Below are 15,507 nucleotides of genomic sequence, written 5' to 3'. Positions count from 1 at the left end.
CGGGCTCTGGGCTGATGGCTCAGAGCCTGATGCGGGGCTCGAACTCACGGACCGCGAGATCGTGACCTGGCTGAAGTCGGACGCTTAACCGACTGTGCCACCCAGGCGCCCCGGTACATTACTTTTTAGGCAGCTTCTCTTCTAGGCTTTTTCTTATTATCTGCCTGACCTGGTGGTAGCTCAGCATCAGCCCCTGGCTGCCACAGTGTCCCCCGCTGGTCACTCTTTCCCTACAGGAGGCATCATTTTCCCAGCCCATAGTTCCCCCTGGGAAGTTTTCTCTCAAGGACTAATTTCTGCCCTTAAGTGATAGAAATGGTTTTTACTTGGGGCTTTGGACAGCAGTGCCATGAAGAGCCCTTGTTTGTGGGTGGGGATAGACCCTAGGGCTCTGAGGCTAAAAAATCTCCCTTGACCCTGTCACTTACATTTCTCTGCCACAGGTATACAACAGCCAACGCTGAGTCAGACTACGAGCATGACTCTGACAGGGAAAGTGATGACGGGGAAGACGAAGTGAGCTGTGAGACTGTGAAGATGGGAAGAAAGGATTCTCTGGACCTGGAGGTGGAGGTGGAGGTGGCTTCAGGCCCAGCAGCCAGAGCCCTGGAGGCTGGAGGCTCCCCTGGCCTGGAGGATGTGCTGCCCCTCCTGCAGCAGGCCGATGAGTTACACCAGGGCAATGAGCAGGGCAAGCGGGAGGGTTTCCAGCTGCTGCTCAACAACAAGCTGGCGGTGAGGCTCCAGCTCCGTCTGCCCTTACTAACCCCCAACCCTCCGAGAATGAAAGCAGGCCCCTGTAGTTGATAAGCCTGAAAGGTGACCTGGGAAGGGAAGGGAGGGTGAGATGGCTGGTTCTGCATGTACCCCCCAGGGCTGCATGTGCTATTCAAGTAGGCCACGCACTGCCCCCAGGGGCCTAGGTGTGCCTCCTGCCCTAGAGCTTCCTCCCCAGTCCTCTGCCTCCTTTAGAACTACTGCTAAAGAGCTCTACCTCTTACAGTAGAGAGAAATGTGGAAAGAACCAGAATAGTTTTTCTTTTTATTTCCCTTGAGGCAGAGCCCAAGCTGCCTGCCCTACTTGAAATTTCTGTAACAAGCGTATAGGTCATTCAACCACAGTTCTTTTCTCTGGTTCACTGCTAGAATTTATGCTCACCCAGGTATAAATACCCCAGTTAGAATTTTTCCTTTTCTTGGGCATTTTCACTTTTTCATTGTGTCAGCAAGACTTCTCTTTCATTGTGCCTCACTTCATCTTGGAGTTGACCTTTATTCCTCATGGTGTCAGGCCAGAATGCCCTCACTCTGAGGGGTTGTGCAATCTACTGTCTAGAGATAATGCGTCCTTAGTTAGCTAAGTGCAGGTGGGAGGACATGGGGATGAAACACTGTATAAGGCTGGCCTAATGTCAGTTTATAACACACTAGCTTGGAAACTGAAAGGGGCGTGGGGAGAAGGCCAGAGCCCCAGTTCTCTGCAGCTGAAAAGGGGCCTTATCCATCCCTCTGTTTGGTCTGCAGTATGGAAATCGGCAGGATTTTCTCTGGCGTCTGGCCCGGGCCTACAGTGACATGTGTGAGCTCACTGAGGAGGTGAGCGAGAAGAAGTCATATGCCCTAAATGGTAAGTGCTGACAGATTCCTGGTGGGAAGGTGACTGATTCTAGGGGTATAGCTGGCTCATCTGGGGCTCAGGGGAACTACTAAGAGAAGATGTAGGCTGTCAGGGCAGTTGTGGCTCCCTCTTTCACTCAGCACAAACTCTGGTTCCCATGGGCTTCTTCCTTCTTGAGACAGCACAGTCTGTTTCTCTGCACATCATGATTAATACAGGTGCAAATGTTCTTAGGGATAGTTGTATCAAACTAGCGCAATTCTTTGTTCTCACTCCCCAGCTGCAAGAGAGGGCAAAGCCTACTTTATTAATCTGAAGAGGGTTTTTTGCTGTTGCTTAGGAATCTGGTTTGTTACGGAGCCTGTGGAGCATGTGTTCTAAGAACAGGAGTGGAATGTCCGGTGAGGGCCTGTAAGGAGTAGTTTGGAAGACTACTGCTAGCTTAGGAGTCTTTGGGATCAATTTAGCAACTCTGTTACCAAAGTGTGTATCCTGGGAGGTAGGGTGCATCTGAATTATGCCAAGTTCAGGGCTCTTCCCTGTCATATCACTGAGAATCCTGGGACTTTGAGAAATGACTGGCTTTGTGGGGAAGATGGGTCCTGCCTAGCCATACAGCCCAAGTCAGGCACCATCAATAGACTTCTAGGTCTTATTCAGTTATCTAAAGTCAGTTGAACTATCCAAAGTGGACATGTCTACTTCTTCACTTACAAACATTGAGTCTTTGCTAATGTAGAATCTGACATACCTCAAGGTCATTTGTAGAATTCTGTCAATATAGAAAGACTAGGCCAGTTGAGTTGAATGTTTATTGATATTTTCAGAAAAATCTCCAAGTTTTAACAGAGGTGCTTAATTTCTGTTTGCTTCTTCTCAAAAGCTTTTGCTTTCCCTCCTAAATTTCAGGTGAGGATTCTGATCAGCTTTTGGGCTAATATCTGGACTCTTGGTATCAACAAGAACCTTTCTTTTTGATCATTGATCATCTCTTATTAGTACCAGTAGCCAGGATGAAACCTGAAGGTGAAGGTAGAGTGGTGATTAGAGCAGCCATAGCCAGTGCTCTGGTCTGGTCTGCAGAGCTTAGCAATTCTGTACAAGTCTACTCCTGCTGGAGGACAGACTGAACATCTTTGGAGGCCCTGCTTCTAGAATCATGGCTTTTTTAGGACCATCCTTGATGTGTCTAAAGTTCTTCATTTTGTTCTATCTCTAAAAGTTGGACCACCAGGAGGAGGCCATTGTGTGGGATCTTAGGTGATATCTTTTCACCCTCATGTCTAACTTGGCAGGAAGAAACTCTCAGCTCTGATTTTTCTATTAAGAGAGTGCTTTGAAGTGGGCAGGGAAAAATCCACTAAGAGACCATGTCCTCCCACTGATGGGGCCACAGTTGGTCATTGTTTAGAAAGGGGAGGTTATAGGGTGCCTGGGTGGCTCAGTCAGGTGTCCTACTCTTGATTTTGGCTCACATCATGATCTCAGGTTTCGTGGGCTCAAACCCCATGTTGGGTTCTGCACTGAAGGTGTGGAGGCTGCCTGGGATTCTCTCTCTCCCTCTCTCTGCCCCTCCCCTGCTCATACAAGCCCTCTCTCTCAAAATAAAAAAGAGTGGTCTTAAAAAGGGGTGGAGGAAAGGTTATTGGGGAGGGGTGTTATTTCTCATCAGCCATCTTAAAAATGTATTTGTTGCATATGCAACTTTATACCATAATTATAATTTCAGCATGAAGAAACATTTCACATCAGCTAGCCTATCACCTCAACCCATTACTTTTGTTCCATTTTCTCCATGTTCCCTTTGAAGCCCTCTCGGCTTTAATCAAGAAGTCCTACTTTGCAGTGTGCTCTTTTCTCCAGTGTTGTAGGCATGATGTTCTCCAGCTAGAGGGCTCCAGGCTCCTTGTTAGCCTAGAAAATTCTTGTCAAGAGCCTTCATGTGTTTAGGCCTTGATTTCTTTATCAGTCTTAGTGCCTAGAAAACTAAGTGAATGTCATCTCTGGTCAGACGTTGGTCCATTTGGCTCTGGTGAGGAGTTTTGATCTAGAGCTGTGTTTAATCTTGGAACACAGATCCATTAGAGAATGATTAAAGCTGTAGGCCCTCTCCTCAATAAAATGTACCTGTAGGTAAAATTTTATACAACTCCAGAGAATACATGGACACCTTGAAGCCTGTCCACAACCCTCTAAGATAAGGTCTGTTGGGAATAGTTTGCCATTGGGTTGTTTTATATTTAAAATGCTTTGAGGGGCACCTGGGTGGCTCAGTTGGTTAAGTGTCTGACTTTGGCTCTCACAGTGTGGATTCTAGCCCTGAATTGGGCTCTGTGCTGACAGCTTAGAGCCTGGAGCCTGCTTCGGACTCTGTGTCTCCCTTTCTGCTTCTCCCCAGCTTGTGCTCTCTCTCTCTCTCTCAAAAAAAAAAAAAAAAAAAAAAGTTTAAAATGCTTTGAGCACATCAGGTGGATGCTGTCAAAACAAAACAAAACAAAAGGTAGCTGGGCAGCTGATGACAGAGACAGAAAGCTTCTCAGGGATAATTTCTGCTTCACCTCGCTCTATTTATAGTTTTTCATTCTGTTCAAACTGAAAATTATTTCAAACAAATCTAGCCAGGATAGGGATTAGTAAGAGCTAGAGCAGTTATTGTTGCCAGAGCCCCTGCTGTGGAAGTGTGCATGGGAACCCTTGTCAACTCTGGATTACCTTTGTCTTACAGGAAAAGAAGAGGCAGAGGCTGCTCTGGAGAAGGGGGATGAGAATGCTGAATGTCACCAGTGGTAATAATCTACAGGGTTGTGGGAAGAGTTAGCATGAGTTAGAGTGGAAGAGAGCCGTTTCTCTGCCCTGACCACAAAGGCGCTTGCCAAAGGAGACAGGAGAGGGAGCAGGGACCTGGGGGGAGGGGGGGGTCGATTTTTGGAAGGTGCCTTGGGAGTGAGGCAAGGGGAAATAGGATTTGTTGTTGGGACTTAGAGAAACGCATAGCTTTTTAAGAGTTATCCTAGCTACAAAATTTGTGGGTTCTTGGCTCTTCAAGGAAGCTGGCACAGTTTGTAGTTTGTCCTGCACAAGCTCTTCCTTCCCCTAGCTGCAATCCCTGGCTGGTGGTGGACTTTGGCTTCTTTGCTTGGCTTGCATGAGTTAGTTTATCAGCTTACAAAAACATCAACCCTGTTTGTGGTCTTTGTCAGGCAAGGTTCTGCCAACTTCCACGGGTCAAATCCAACTGGTGTCCTAGGGCCTGTTTCCAGCACCTCAAGAGTTTTTAGTGAAAATTCTCTTCCCACCTCCCCCTTGCTTTCCATATTTCTGCCCTTAGATTGTCTCTGCAAGAGCTCCTCGCAGAGATCAGGTCCTTGGTGCCACTTCCCTGTGTTCTTCCTTGGGGCTCCTGGACTGCCCAGGATAGAAAATAGCCTTACACTTTATTCTTGGAGAACAGCTGTTTGGGAGGAAATATGGAAATGAGCCTCTGGAAGTATCGATACAGATGCCCCCGATATTTAAGTGAATAAATGAAAAGGCAACTTGGGTCTGTACACACTCATTTAATGTCAATTGTGCTTCTAGAAACAATGCTGGGGAGATAGGGTAGTAAGATGTTTGTTTTTGAAGATGGAAAGCTGGCTGGCTTTGTTCCCTGATTGGGTGGGAGGATATAAATCTGAAGCCTGTCGGGGCGCCTGGGTGGCGCAGTCGGTTAAGCGTCCGACTTCAGCCAGGTCACGATCTCGCGGTCCGTGAGTTCGAGCCCCGCGTCAGGCTCTGGGCTGATGGCTCAGAGCCTGGAGCCTGTTTCTGATTCTGTGTCTCCCTCTCTCTCTGCCCCTCCCCTGTTCATGCTCTGTCTCTCTCTGTCCCAAAAATAAATAAACGTTGAAAAAAAAAATTAAAAAAAAAAAAATCTGAAGCCTGTCTTCATCAGCTTCTGTTGGTTCCCAAATTAACATTAGAATTTCCTAGAGTATCCCATCCCAATGTGTCCATGAGTACAGCTTCCCAGGGACATACTTAAATACTTCTAAAGCTAACGTAGACCTTTTAGTGTCTGCTCAGGAGATGATAAGCAATGTATTTAGGTCCCTTACGTTTTGATGATTATTAGATCCACTTTTTAAGTTTTTATGCCCCCCGCCATGGCTATATTCCTTACATGGAGAAATTAGTGGAGATTTGGACTGAGACATTGCCTAAATGTTAAGTAGGAGAAGCTTACTGTGGTGGGACCCCACTTTTTTTGTACCTAGCATACTTTGGAGAATTGTGAGCCTACCGGTGTTTGTTAAAGAATATAAATTGGGACTACAGATTTATGAAGAGAGTTTTATACATATAAAAATGCTATTTTCAGCTCTACTTGAGGGGGGTAGAGGGCAGTTGATGAGAAGCCCATTCCTTGTCCTTGAGCTCGCTGCCACTTTCCCCCTTAGGTATGCAGTGCTTTGTGGTCAGCTGGCTGAGCATGAGAGCATCCAGAGGCGCATCCAGAGTGGCTTTAGCTTCAAGGTGAGGAAAGGCTTCTCTTCCTTCCCTTGTACTGCTCTATTCCAGATTGCCTGCTCTATCCCAGCTCCTTGCAAAGGGTGCTCCTGCAGTGTCTACGACTTGCTCTTCCCTTAGCAACTCTGATGGTAGTTTAGATTTACATTTTTCCCCTCAGGAGCATGTGGACAAAGCCATTGCTCTCCAGCCAGAAAACCCTATGGCTCACTTTCTTCTTGGCAGGTGGTGCTACCAGGTAAGCTAAATTCTGGGGCCTGGTATCAAGGCCCTAAGTGTCCCGTGACACTGCTATCCTTGCAGTGAAAACCTGCAAGCAGGGGCCGTAGCCTGGTCTGGCTCAAGTACCCATTTCCTCTGAATGGTTGTGTTATGGGTGACTGGACCCAGCCCTATCTGACCATGTTTTAAGTACAGAATGTTTGATGTTCTTAAATTTACACCTTGCTCTTTTGGTGGCAGGTCTCTCACCTGAGCTGGCTAGAGAAAAAAACTGCTACAGCCTTGTTCGAAAGCCCTCTCAGTGCCACTGTGCAGGATGCCCTCCAGAGCTTCCTAAAGGTATCGGGAAGGAAGGGACAGATTTCTGGTAGGGGGCAATTTTCTATGGGAAAATCAGAACCACTTGGATAGCTTAGAGAGTTCCCTGGATGACTGGATCAGTCTTTGGGTTGGGAACTGGAAAGCTCTATTTAATAAACCTCAGCCTGACTTGAACATGGTAATCCCCTTACTGAACCGCATTCCTCCCTTTTCTAGGCTGAAGAACTACAGCCAGGATTTTCCAAAGCAGGGAGGGTATATATTTCCAAGGTAAACTCACCTGCCTTTTTCAACATCGATGAAAACATGTTATTTGTGGGAAGTCCTGAAAGTCCAGGTTCTGGTGGTATTTCTCCCAGGTTTTCACTGTTGTATCTTTTCAGTGCTACAGAGAACTAGGAAAAAACCCTGAAGCTAGACAGTGGATGAAGTTAGCCCTGGAGCTGCCAGATGTCACCAATGAGGTAATACTTTGAAGAGCCCTTGAATCATGTGACCTTTTGTCAGGAAAGAATCTTCCCTAGAAAATTGTACATAGGTTCTTTTATATATATCTCACCTAGGGGAGGAGGCAGATTTCATAGGCTGTCCTGCGAAAGTAGGTAAAAAGGAAGCAAAGGGCCCTTCTCAGGTATCAGTGGTTGGGGAAATGTTAGATTTTCAAGTTCTGGTCTAGTTTTGGCTTTATTCTCTTGTCTCCTTAGGATTCAGCTTTCCAGAAAGACTTGGAAGAATTGGAAGTAATTTTAAGAGAATAATCATATTTCAGTGGCCTTCATGACTTGAGGAAGACTGCCCTGCTTATTAGATCAGGACTCTAAGACTGCTTAAGTGAGGGTCCTGACTCCCGAGCCTGGCTGGTATCTATAACCATTCCCCAATTTCTTTCCTTGCCCACTGGTTAATTTATTCTAATCCCTTATCTAATCTGAAATTGGGGAAGTACTTGAGGCCTGGATTTCTGTAGTTCTCTTAAGCGAATTCTTGAAAAACCAAGACTAGCACCGAAGGCTGCCTTTAGCCTGTAAGTGGATGAACTTCAAAGAGCTATGGGAACAAAACACAGAACTTGTACTCTCTAATCTTTTCTACTGATTAATATTCAACACCAAAGTATATAGTCCTAAAACCATACCCTATCATGGTAAAAGGAAAGGTCATAGCAGCCCAAGAATATTGCCCTCTTCTCCCCTATCATGTGAATTCTAACTATATTCCTGGGCTGAGGGGCTGGAACACTTGACTTCCGGAATAGAATCCCAGCAGCTTTTAGAAGGGCACAGTGCATACGACAGGAGACTGTGAAATGATGATCTGAGGAGTTGCCTGGAATATATTTTGGTACAAACTTGAAATAAACCAAATTTGATTGGAAGTGACTATATTCCCCTTTCTTGCTTGACATTTCCATAACTACTTCCTACTACAGAAGCTATTGCAGACAAATAGCACCTAATAGTTTAAGCTCTTTTCAGTGGAAATTTTAGTTACAAGTAAAAAAGGCTGGCCAAGGTCTATTCTAACTAGTTGACTCTTATAGCTAATAGCACAAAGCCTAATCTCACCTGTGATAATTCAGACAAATTTATAGGACTAAAGGATTGAAATCCTTTTACTTCCATTCCAGAATCTGCCACTCTGGCTTACTATGTATATATGTACAATCCCAGGTTTGTTTTGTGGTAAAGAAATGAAGGACAAGACCTGAGAGGTACTCCATTCTTTAAACAAAGCTGCATTAAATTGACTGTGTCTTCCTATTTCCCTACATACAGTAGGATCAACACAGGCAACAGCAGAGATTTTCTATGCCTCTCCTTCCAATACTAGCCGAGAGGCCCTCTGAAATTTGAAAAGCTGGTTAAAATTCAACCTGAGTGGAAGTCTGAAGGGGAAGAAGAGAAGTATCTCAAACCCCTCAAGTAGAATAGTATGGACAAGTATCAGGAGTCTATAACAAAAGCTTAATACAAAGGCCATGGGAAAGTCATTGGATATTCATCTTGTAATATCTATTACATTGAAGGCTAGTAAGCTAAATCATCTGAATGTATGGCTTCCCTTTAAAATTAATTTTAAAGCAATAGAAACTGATCAGTTAGTGCCAATAAATTATTTTGAAGGCCCTCTCAAAATATTCAGCTTACACCAAAATAACTCCTATAAACCGCACAAATAACTACTTTATTAGTAGCCCCACACTAAATCTACTTAGAGCTTCTGAAATGATTAAGATTCCAGAATTATCTTGAGTTACTCTTAGCAGTTAAAAAAACAAGCACATAGATGTTGAAGGGCTGGTAGCCCAGTAGGCCTGCTCAGTAGCCCTTAAATAAAAACAAATTCTTCTATAATTCAGGCAAACTAACTTAAAAACCTACTTCTGACAGTTTTACTGACAAAAAAACAAACAAACAAACAAAAAAAACAAAAACAAAAAAAACACACCAGTGAGGAGACCTACTTCCTTTGCCACCCAGGCATTTCAACATTGTTCAGATAGAGAAGAGTCCAGTCTCACCAGCTTTTGTCTTCAAGGGAACTAAAGATTGGCCAGGGGAACATCTGTTAGTTTTGAGTCGACCCTAAGGCACGATGTCAAACATCTTCCTTACTTCCCCCCAAATAATTCACATAGACATTAATAAACTCCAGACAGAATAAACATTTCCGATCAGTTTGTGACTACTGACCTGTCTCCTGTTTACACCATCAGAAAAGCTGATAGAATAGGTGTTTTTCCAGAAGCCTTTTTCTGGCAGGAAAACAGGAAGAGGCCTGTGAAGAAGACCCAGGGAGCAGTCCTCTCCATTAGGCTGTAGCACTTAAGCTTTATCACAGGAAAAGCCCCAATGAATCAGTCTTTGGCATCTCCCACTCCATCTGCATTGATGGCAAACATAGCTTCAGCTTCAGGAAGACAGGGAGAATCGTAGATTTTGCAGATTCTGGTTTCCCCTCTTCCTTTCCTCAGATACAGTCTGACCCAAAGAAACAGACCAAAGTTATTATAATTTTAAAATCTTTTTCCTATTTATGGTAGATATGAATTTTTTTCCAGATATATATACTTCCTAGGACTTTGGGGATCTTTCTGTATTCCTTAGGGACATTTACAACCTAGAGGAATCAACTTCTATCCTGCCCCTACCTTAGTGAATTTAACATTTTGAAATAATTACTTTTTTACTAACAAGGAAGAGGCCTATCTTTCATATTCATTCTTTCATATTTGGGGGCTTTTCATTCTTTTGTAAACTAAAAGCAAACATCTGTACTAACCAGGGCACGACAATTAGATTTAGCAAGGGCTCCTGTGTCTAATTATACAACAAAAGCTTTAACCAGGTTTAATGGAAATGTTATATCTTCATGTTTACTTCAGTTAATATGACACCCCAAGACAAAATCGCTTATCCCATCACTTTACCTGGTTGTTGAGGCATGAGCAATGATATTTCCTCCAATAGGTTTTTTAGGATCTGCAGCAAACATGGCTGCTCCATCCACTTGGGCTACCACCTGGTTGGTGATCACCACTGCTACACCAAACTGATGGGGGAAACAATAAATGTCATTTTTTGTGGCCAGATATTCAAAGAACCCTACTGTTGCCACCCCTTTCCCCACAAAGTAAAGAATGATTAATATATATATCTCTTCCTATCTGTTATCTTCATGACACCAGGTACTGATGTTCTGATCTCCCAGCAAGGACCCTGAAACTTAGGCATGGTCTGTCCCTATCCCACAACTTACCTCATCAGCAAGTCGCAGAAGCATCCGCAGAAACCTGGCCAGGTGCATCTGCCTGGCTGAAAGTTCCCCTCGACCCGAATAGTCGGTTCTGTAGAGGGCAGTGGCACTGTCTACAATTAACAGTGCATACCTATAGGAAACAAGGACTCTATGAAGCCTATTTCTAGCCTGTGTCAGATTCTGCTCCCTTCCTTACTACCCTAAACTTTCATATTCATAGTTATATTCGTACATAAATGTGTTAATTAAAATATTTGTACAGTATTCACGTCTGAGGCACTATGTAATAAGTAAAATTTCCAGTAAGTTCAAGTGGACTATGGCTTCATCTTTTTTTTTTTTTTTTTTTTTTTGGAAATAATCTCTACACTCCACGTGGGGCTCAAACTCACGACCCCGAGATCAAAAGTTGCATGCTCCTCTGAGCCAGCCAGGTGCCCAGTGGTTTCATTTTTTTTAACACCGACTTGACCTGAACCCACAATGCAAGAATGTGGAACTAAAACTTACACCTCCCCTTTCTAATTCAAGTTACTATCAATTCTGTCACACAGCCTACATAAAATTCAGGGTAAGCACTCTGGAACATATTCCATGTCTTCTACTGAGCACAGACCTAGATTCTACCATCATGGCTGATGCTTGATAAAGGAGCTGGGTCTGGTGGTCTGTGTTGAACCCTCGAGCATATGCTACATTATCCAGGACATCACTGCCGGAGAGACCATATCTAGAAGAGAATAGAGAACATTTTTAGACTGCACACAAAACTCAGGCAGACTTGAAATTAACAAAGAAATTACTTGGATGATTAGGCAAGAAATGTTATGACCAAAGAATATTAATTCCTTTTTTACTAAAAGTAGAAGGAGTAGATCTACCAGGCAGGACTTCAGACTAAATCAAATTTAGTCTTTGAGGACTCCTGAGCCAAAATAAGAAATTTTTAAATGTAATGTTCCAAATGTTTCCCGGAAAAACCAAAGCAACATGACAGAATTGGAACTGAAACAAATCATCATTCAAGTCAATTAAATTCATGTAAACTATTGTTATACAGGAATAAAACATTCTGAACAGACTCAACTTGAAGAAGTTCAAGAGAAGTGTATTTCGTTTTTTTAAATAAAGGTTTTCACTTTTTAAAGTTTGAGAGAGAGAGTAAGCAAGCGAGTAGGGGAGGCACAAAGAAAGGGGGAGAGAGAGAATCACAAGCAGGCTCCACACTGTCAGGATGGAGCCTGACCCGGGGCTCTATCTCACAAACTGTGAGAGCATGACCTGAGCCAAAATCAAGAGTCGGACACTTAACTGACCGAATCACCCAGGTACTCCTGTATTTCATTTCTTCTATTTTCTTTTCTTGCTAGTAACCAGTTACAGTTAAGATAGATTATAAGACATGTATCCAGTATGGTTAAATAAGTGATACCTTAGTTCATCATGTGCTTCAATAATGATTTTTTCCTTTGCATTTTTTAAAGTTTATTTCCAGAGAAAGAGAGAGCGAGAGTGAGAGCGCATGCACATGAGAGCGGGGAGGGGCAGGAGAGTGGTGGAGAGAGAATCTCAAGCAGGCTCACTGACAGCTCAGAGCTGGACTTGGGGCTCAATCCTATGATCATGAAATCATGACCTGAGCTGAAACCAAGAGTCAGACACTCAACTGACTGAGCCACCCAGGTGCCATTCCTTTTGCATTAGCATATAAGAGGACCTTTTTCTCTTACTGTCTCAAACTTAAAAAAAAAAAAGGCAAGTAAGATATCTTCTATTTTCTTAGAATAATCTTTTTTTTTCTTATACCTCTCTAACTGCTACCCTAAGATTTGAATGCTCAAAGTGGTATGAGTAGGACAACTTTTATTTTCATTAAATATACCATAATGGAGACCCATTTCTTCAAAGATATTTTGATTTTATCCATCTATCAAGACAAAACTAAATGCCTGCATTTTTACAAAGGTTCCCCCTGCACCTCTGAAATAGATGTGATTCTCCCTCTTGTGCACTTCTAGAAAATTTGGTTTAGGACTTCATATGGCACTTTTGAGGAGCCACCCTACCATTCTTTTACTAGACTACAAATTTCTTGAGGGAAAAACTTGGCCTCTCTTATCTAGCACATTTTTTTATACCTAGTAAATTCTGAATAAATGTTACTGAATAAAGCTTTTATCTATAACCCAAAGAGAACCATACCACTATACCCAAGTAATATTTTCATATTAACGTCACCTAAAATCATTACAGTTCAAAAGTACACCAACTCACTTATGTCATAGTTTAAAAGAGAATCTGTTTAAACAAAATCAAGGCACTGTAATTCTTTGAGAACCATAAATTTCTATGTTTATGATCCTGTCAGTCTTTTATAGAAGCAGTCTATGTGGAGACTCTGATCTTTACAAAAGCATACACTGCATTAAACCTATTCTTCTGAGATTTAGCTTAACAGTTTTCCTCTGGCTTTTCCTCCCCAACAGAACAGAAAAACAGGAATATTCTAGCACTTGGATAGAGCATTGCAATGAGGTAAACCTCAATATCAGGATATCTCACTCTAACCAACTGAATTTTCCACATCATCTTTATACTTTATGGACATTTCACCTGCTATTCTTTGTCATTATCAACACAAGTACGTGTTCAGCTTTGGCATTAAGTGGATTGATGATAATGAATTGTTAAGTCTGAGCATGAAGATAATGAGATGCAATAAGGATAGAGTTTTATCTTGGAATCCTGACCAGTTAAACTGGAGATAAAATTTTCCATATTTAAATCATGGCTGTAAGAAAAAAAGATTCAAGAGGCCTAAGTACTGCACTACGCAAGTCTAGATTTGCTGAAGAAACATTAACATCATCTATCAGGAAAGTATCTTTTACTATAAGAATAAGGATGGTTCACCAGAAAAACAAAGAGTTACTCTGGCCTGTCAGCAGCATTCACAAGAAACACTACAGGGATCTCGATGCTTACATTCCTGAAGCAGTACATGGAATTTTCAATTCCCATAACATGGAAAAAGTTGGCTAGAAATAAGTATCCTCTCATAGTGTCTCCAGAACTTCCTCAAGAATAACCTGGAACACTTATAAAAAAAAATTCCCTGGGCCTAACCAAGACTTAATAAATCACAATTTGGGGGGAAGAGGTACAGTAATTTATATATTTAACAAATACCTCAGGTGATTCTTAACACGTAAGTATGAAAAACAGCTATATGGGCTTCAAGGGGGTTCTGGCATTCTTTGAGAGTATTTAAAAGAACTTTCAAAAAAGGTGGTGACACTGTAGCTAGCAATTATGGTCATGGCTTTCAAACTTTAGCAAGCATCCAGATCACCTAGAGAGCTTGTTAAAACATTGCTGGACCCTATTTTGATTCCCTAACAATTTCTGATTCAGTAGAATGTGAGTGGAGTCAGAGGATTTGTACTGTGAACAAGTGCCCAGGTGATGCTAATGCAGCTATACTGAGGACTGTATTCTGGAGAAGCCCTGAGTTACAGTAACCTGGATGTGGGTCAGTATTCTTCAACAACTAAAATGAGGGTTGTTCTGTTGTGAAGGGAAATTAGGTACTAGCTGAAGGAAGTGCTATTACTTTCTCAGAACTATAATGTAAACGCAATATACATAAACAGAAATTCAATTACAAAAAGTTTTCTGATAGGTAGAAGTGATAAAATAGACTGACATTTTTATTTAAACATATTTTTCCTTGCTTGCAACTCTTGATCTTGGGGTTGTGGGTTTGAGCCCCATGTTGGGTGTAGAGATTACTTAAAAAGAAAACCTTTAAAAAAGTACAATAAACATTTTTCCTTTAGTTGACAAAACAGCCATAAACATGGCCCTAATTAATAAATACTAATACATTCATTAATAAATGCCAAATGCCCTTTTCTAGGGCTTAGGTAGACAGTGAGTGATCAAAACAAAGCCCTGTCCTCATAGCCAACATTTTACTATCTCATCTATCCTATCTGCGCACTCATTTATGTTACTGGGCAAAATTCTAACTCAAAAAACTCAGCTACTGCAACAGTGTACTTAAAAATTAAAAGTGTGGGGCGCCTGGGTGGCGCAGTCGGTTAAGCGTCCGACTTCAGCCAGGTCACGATCTCGCGGTCCGTGAGTTCGAGCCCCGCGTCGGGCTCTGGGCTGATGGCTCGGAGCCTGGAGCCTGTTTCCGATTCTGTGTCTCCCTCTCTCTCTGCCCCTCCCCCGTTCATGCTCTGTCTCTCTCTGTCCCAAAAATAAATAAACGTTGAAAAAAAAATTTTTTTAAATGTACAGTCCAGTGGCAATAAGTACATTTCCATGGTGTACAACCATCGCCACCATCCATCTCCACAACTTTTTATCATCCCAAACTAAAACTGTATCCCTTAAATAATAACTCCTAATTCCCCTCACCTCCTGCTCCTGGGGACCACTGTTCTACTACCTTTATGAATCTGACTACTTTAAGTACCTCATATAATAGGAGGAATCATATAATTTGTCCTTGGGTAACTGGCTTATTTCACTTAGCATATTTTCAATATTCATCCATGTTGTATCATGTATGAGAATTTCCTTCCTTTTTAAGATTAAAAAATATTCCATTGTGTGTTTATGACATTTTGTTTATCCATTCATCTAGTGATGAATAAATGGGTTGTTTCCACTTTTCGGCTATTGTGATTAGTGCTATGAACACTGGTGTACAAGTACCGAAGTCTGTATTTCAATTCTTTAGAGCATATACTCACAAGTGGAACTGCTGAATTATACTATAATTCTGTTTAATTTTTTGAAGAGTTATCAGACTATTATCCATTTTTGTCAATTTTATGTATGGTTTAAGGGTCTAAATTTATCTTTTTGCATGTTGATACCCAACATTAGCACCATTTACTGAAAAGACTCTTATTTGGGAACCATTAAATTGTCTTGGCATCTTTATCAAAAATCAAGTGACTATAAATTAAAGAGCTCATTTCTGAATTCTCAGTTCTGTCTCACTGATTCACATGTCTGTCCTATGCCAGTACCACACTGTCTTAATTTTTGTTGCCTTATAG

At 42.1% G+C, this 15,507-nt stretch overlaps 2 protein-coding genes across 7 annotated transcripts in view; one reads left to right on the top strand and one right to left on the bottom strand.

Annotated features, from left to right (window-relative positions):
• Positions 1-10,746, top strand: part of RMDN3 (regulator of microtubule dynamics 3) — a 19,619-nt gene extending 8,873 nt beyond the window's left edge. For 3 of the 4 annotated variants that reach the window (XM_040492301.1, XM_040492304.1, XM_040492303.1), the window contains 9 exons: positions 444-735; positions 1,525-1,627; positions 4,344-4,404; positions 6,058-6,133; positions 6,288-6,365; positions 6,590-6,688; positions 6,887-6,940; positions 7,054-7,134; positions 7,375-8,049. In XM_040492301.1, coding sequence (XP_040348235.1) covers positions 444-735; positions 1,525-1,627; positions 4,344-4,404; positions 6,058-6,133; positions 6,288-6,365; positions 6,590-6,688; positions 6,887-6,940; positions 7,054-7,134; positions 7,375-7,428 — 898 coding nt within the window. In that variant the 3' untranslated portion in view covers positions 7,429-8,049. Of the gene's footprint in view, positions 1-443; positions 736-1,524; positions 1,628-4,343; positions 4,405-6,057; positions 6,134-6,287; positions 6,366-6,589; positions 6,689-6,886; positions 6,941-7,053; positions 7,135-7,374; positions 8,050-10,358 lie in introns of those variants that run through there. The other variant, XM_040492302.1, reaches the window with a different exon arrangement.
• Positions 8,658-15,507, bottom strand: part of RAD51 (RAD51 recombinase) — a 33,173-nt gene continuing 26,323 nt past the window's right edge. For all 3 annotated transcript variants that reach the window (XM_040492307.1, XM_040492306.1, XM_040492305.1), the window contains exons 7-10: positions 11,046-11,159; positions 10,430-10,559; positions 10,101-10,222; positions 8,658-9,651 (exon numbers count right to left, since the gene is read on the bottom strand). In XM_040492307.1, coding sequence (XP_040348241.1) covers positions 9,528-9,651; positions 10,101-10,222; positions 10,430-10,559; positions 11,046-11,159 — 490 coding nt within the window. In that variant the 3' untranslated portion in view covers positions 8,658-9,527. The remainder of the gene's footprint in view (positions 9,652-10,100; positions 10,223-10,429; positions 10,560-11,045; positions 11,160-15,507) is intronic.

This window comes from Herpailurus yagouaroundi, unplaced genomic scaffold (assembly GCF_014898765.1).
Source record: "Herpailurus yagouaroundi ecotype Mexico unplaced genomic scaffold, PumYag 184, whole genome shotgun sequence".
Lineage (NCBI taxonomy): Eukaryota > Metazoa > Chordata > Mammalia > Carnivora > Felidae > Herpailurus > Herpailurus yagouaroundi.
This window is presented reverse-complemented; position numbering and strand designations above follow the sequence as displayed.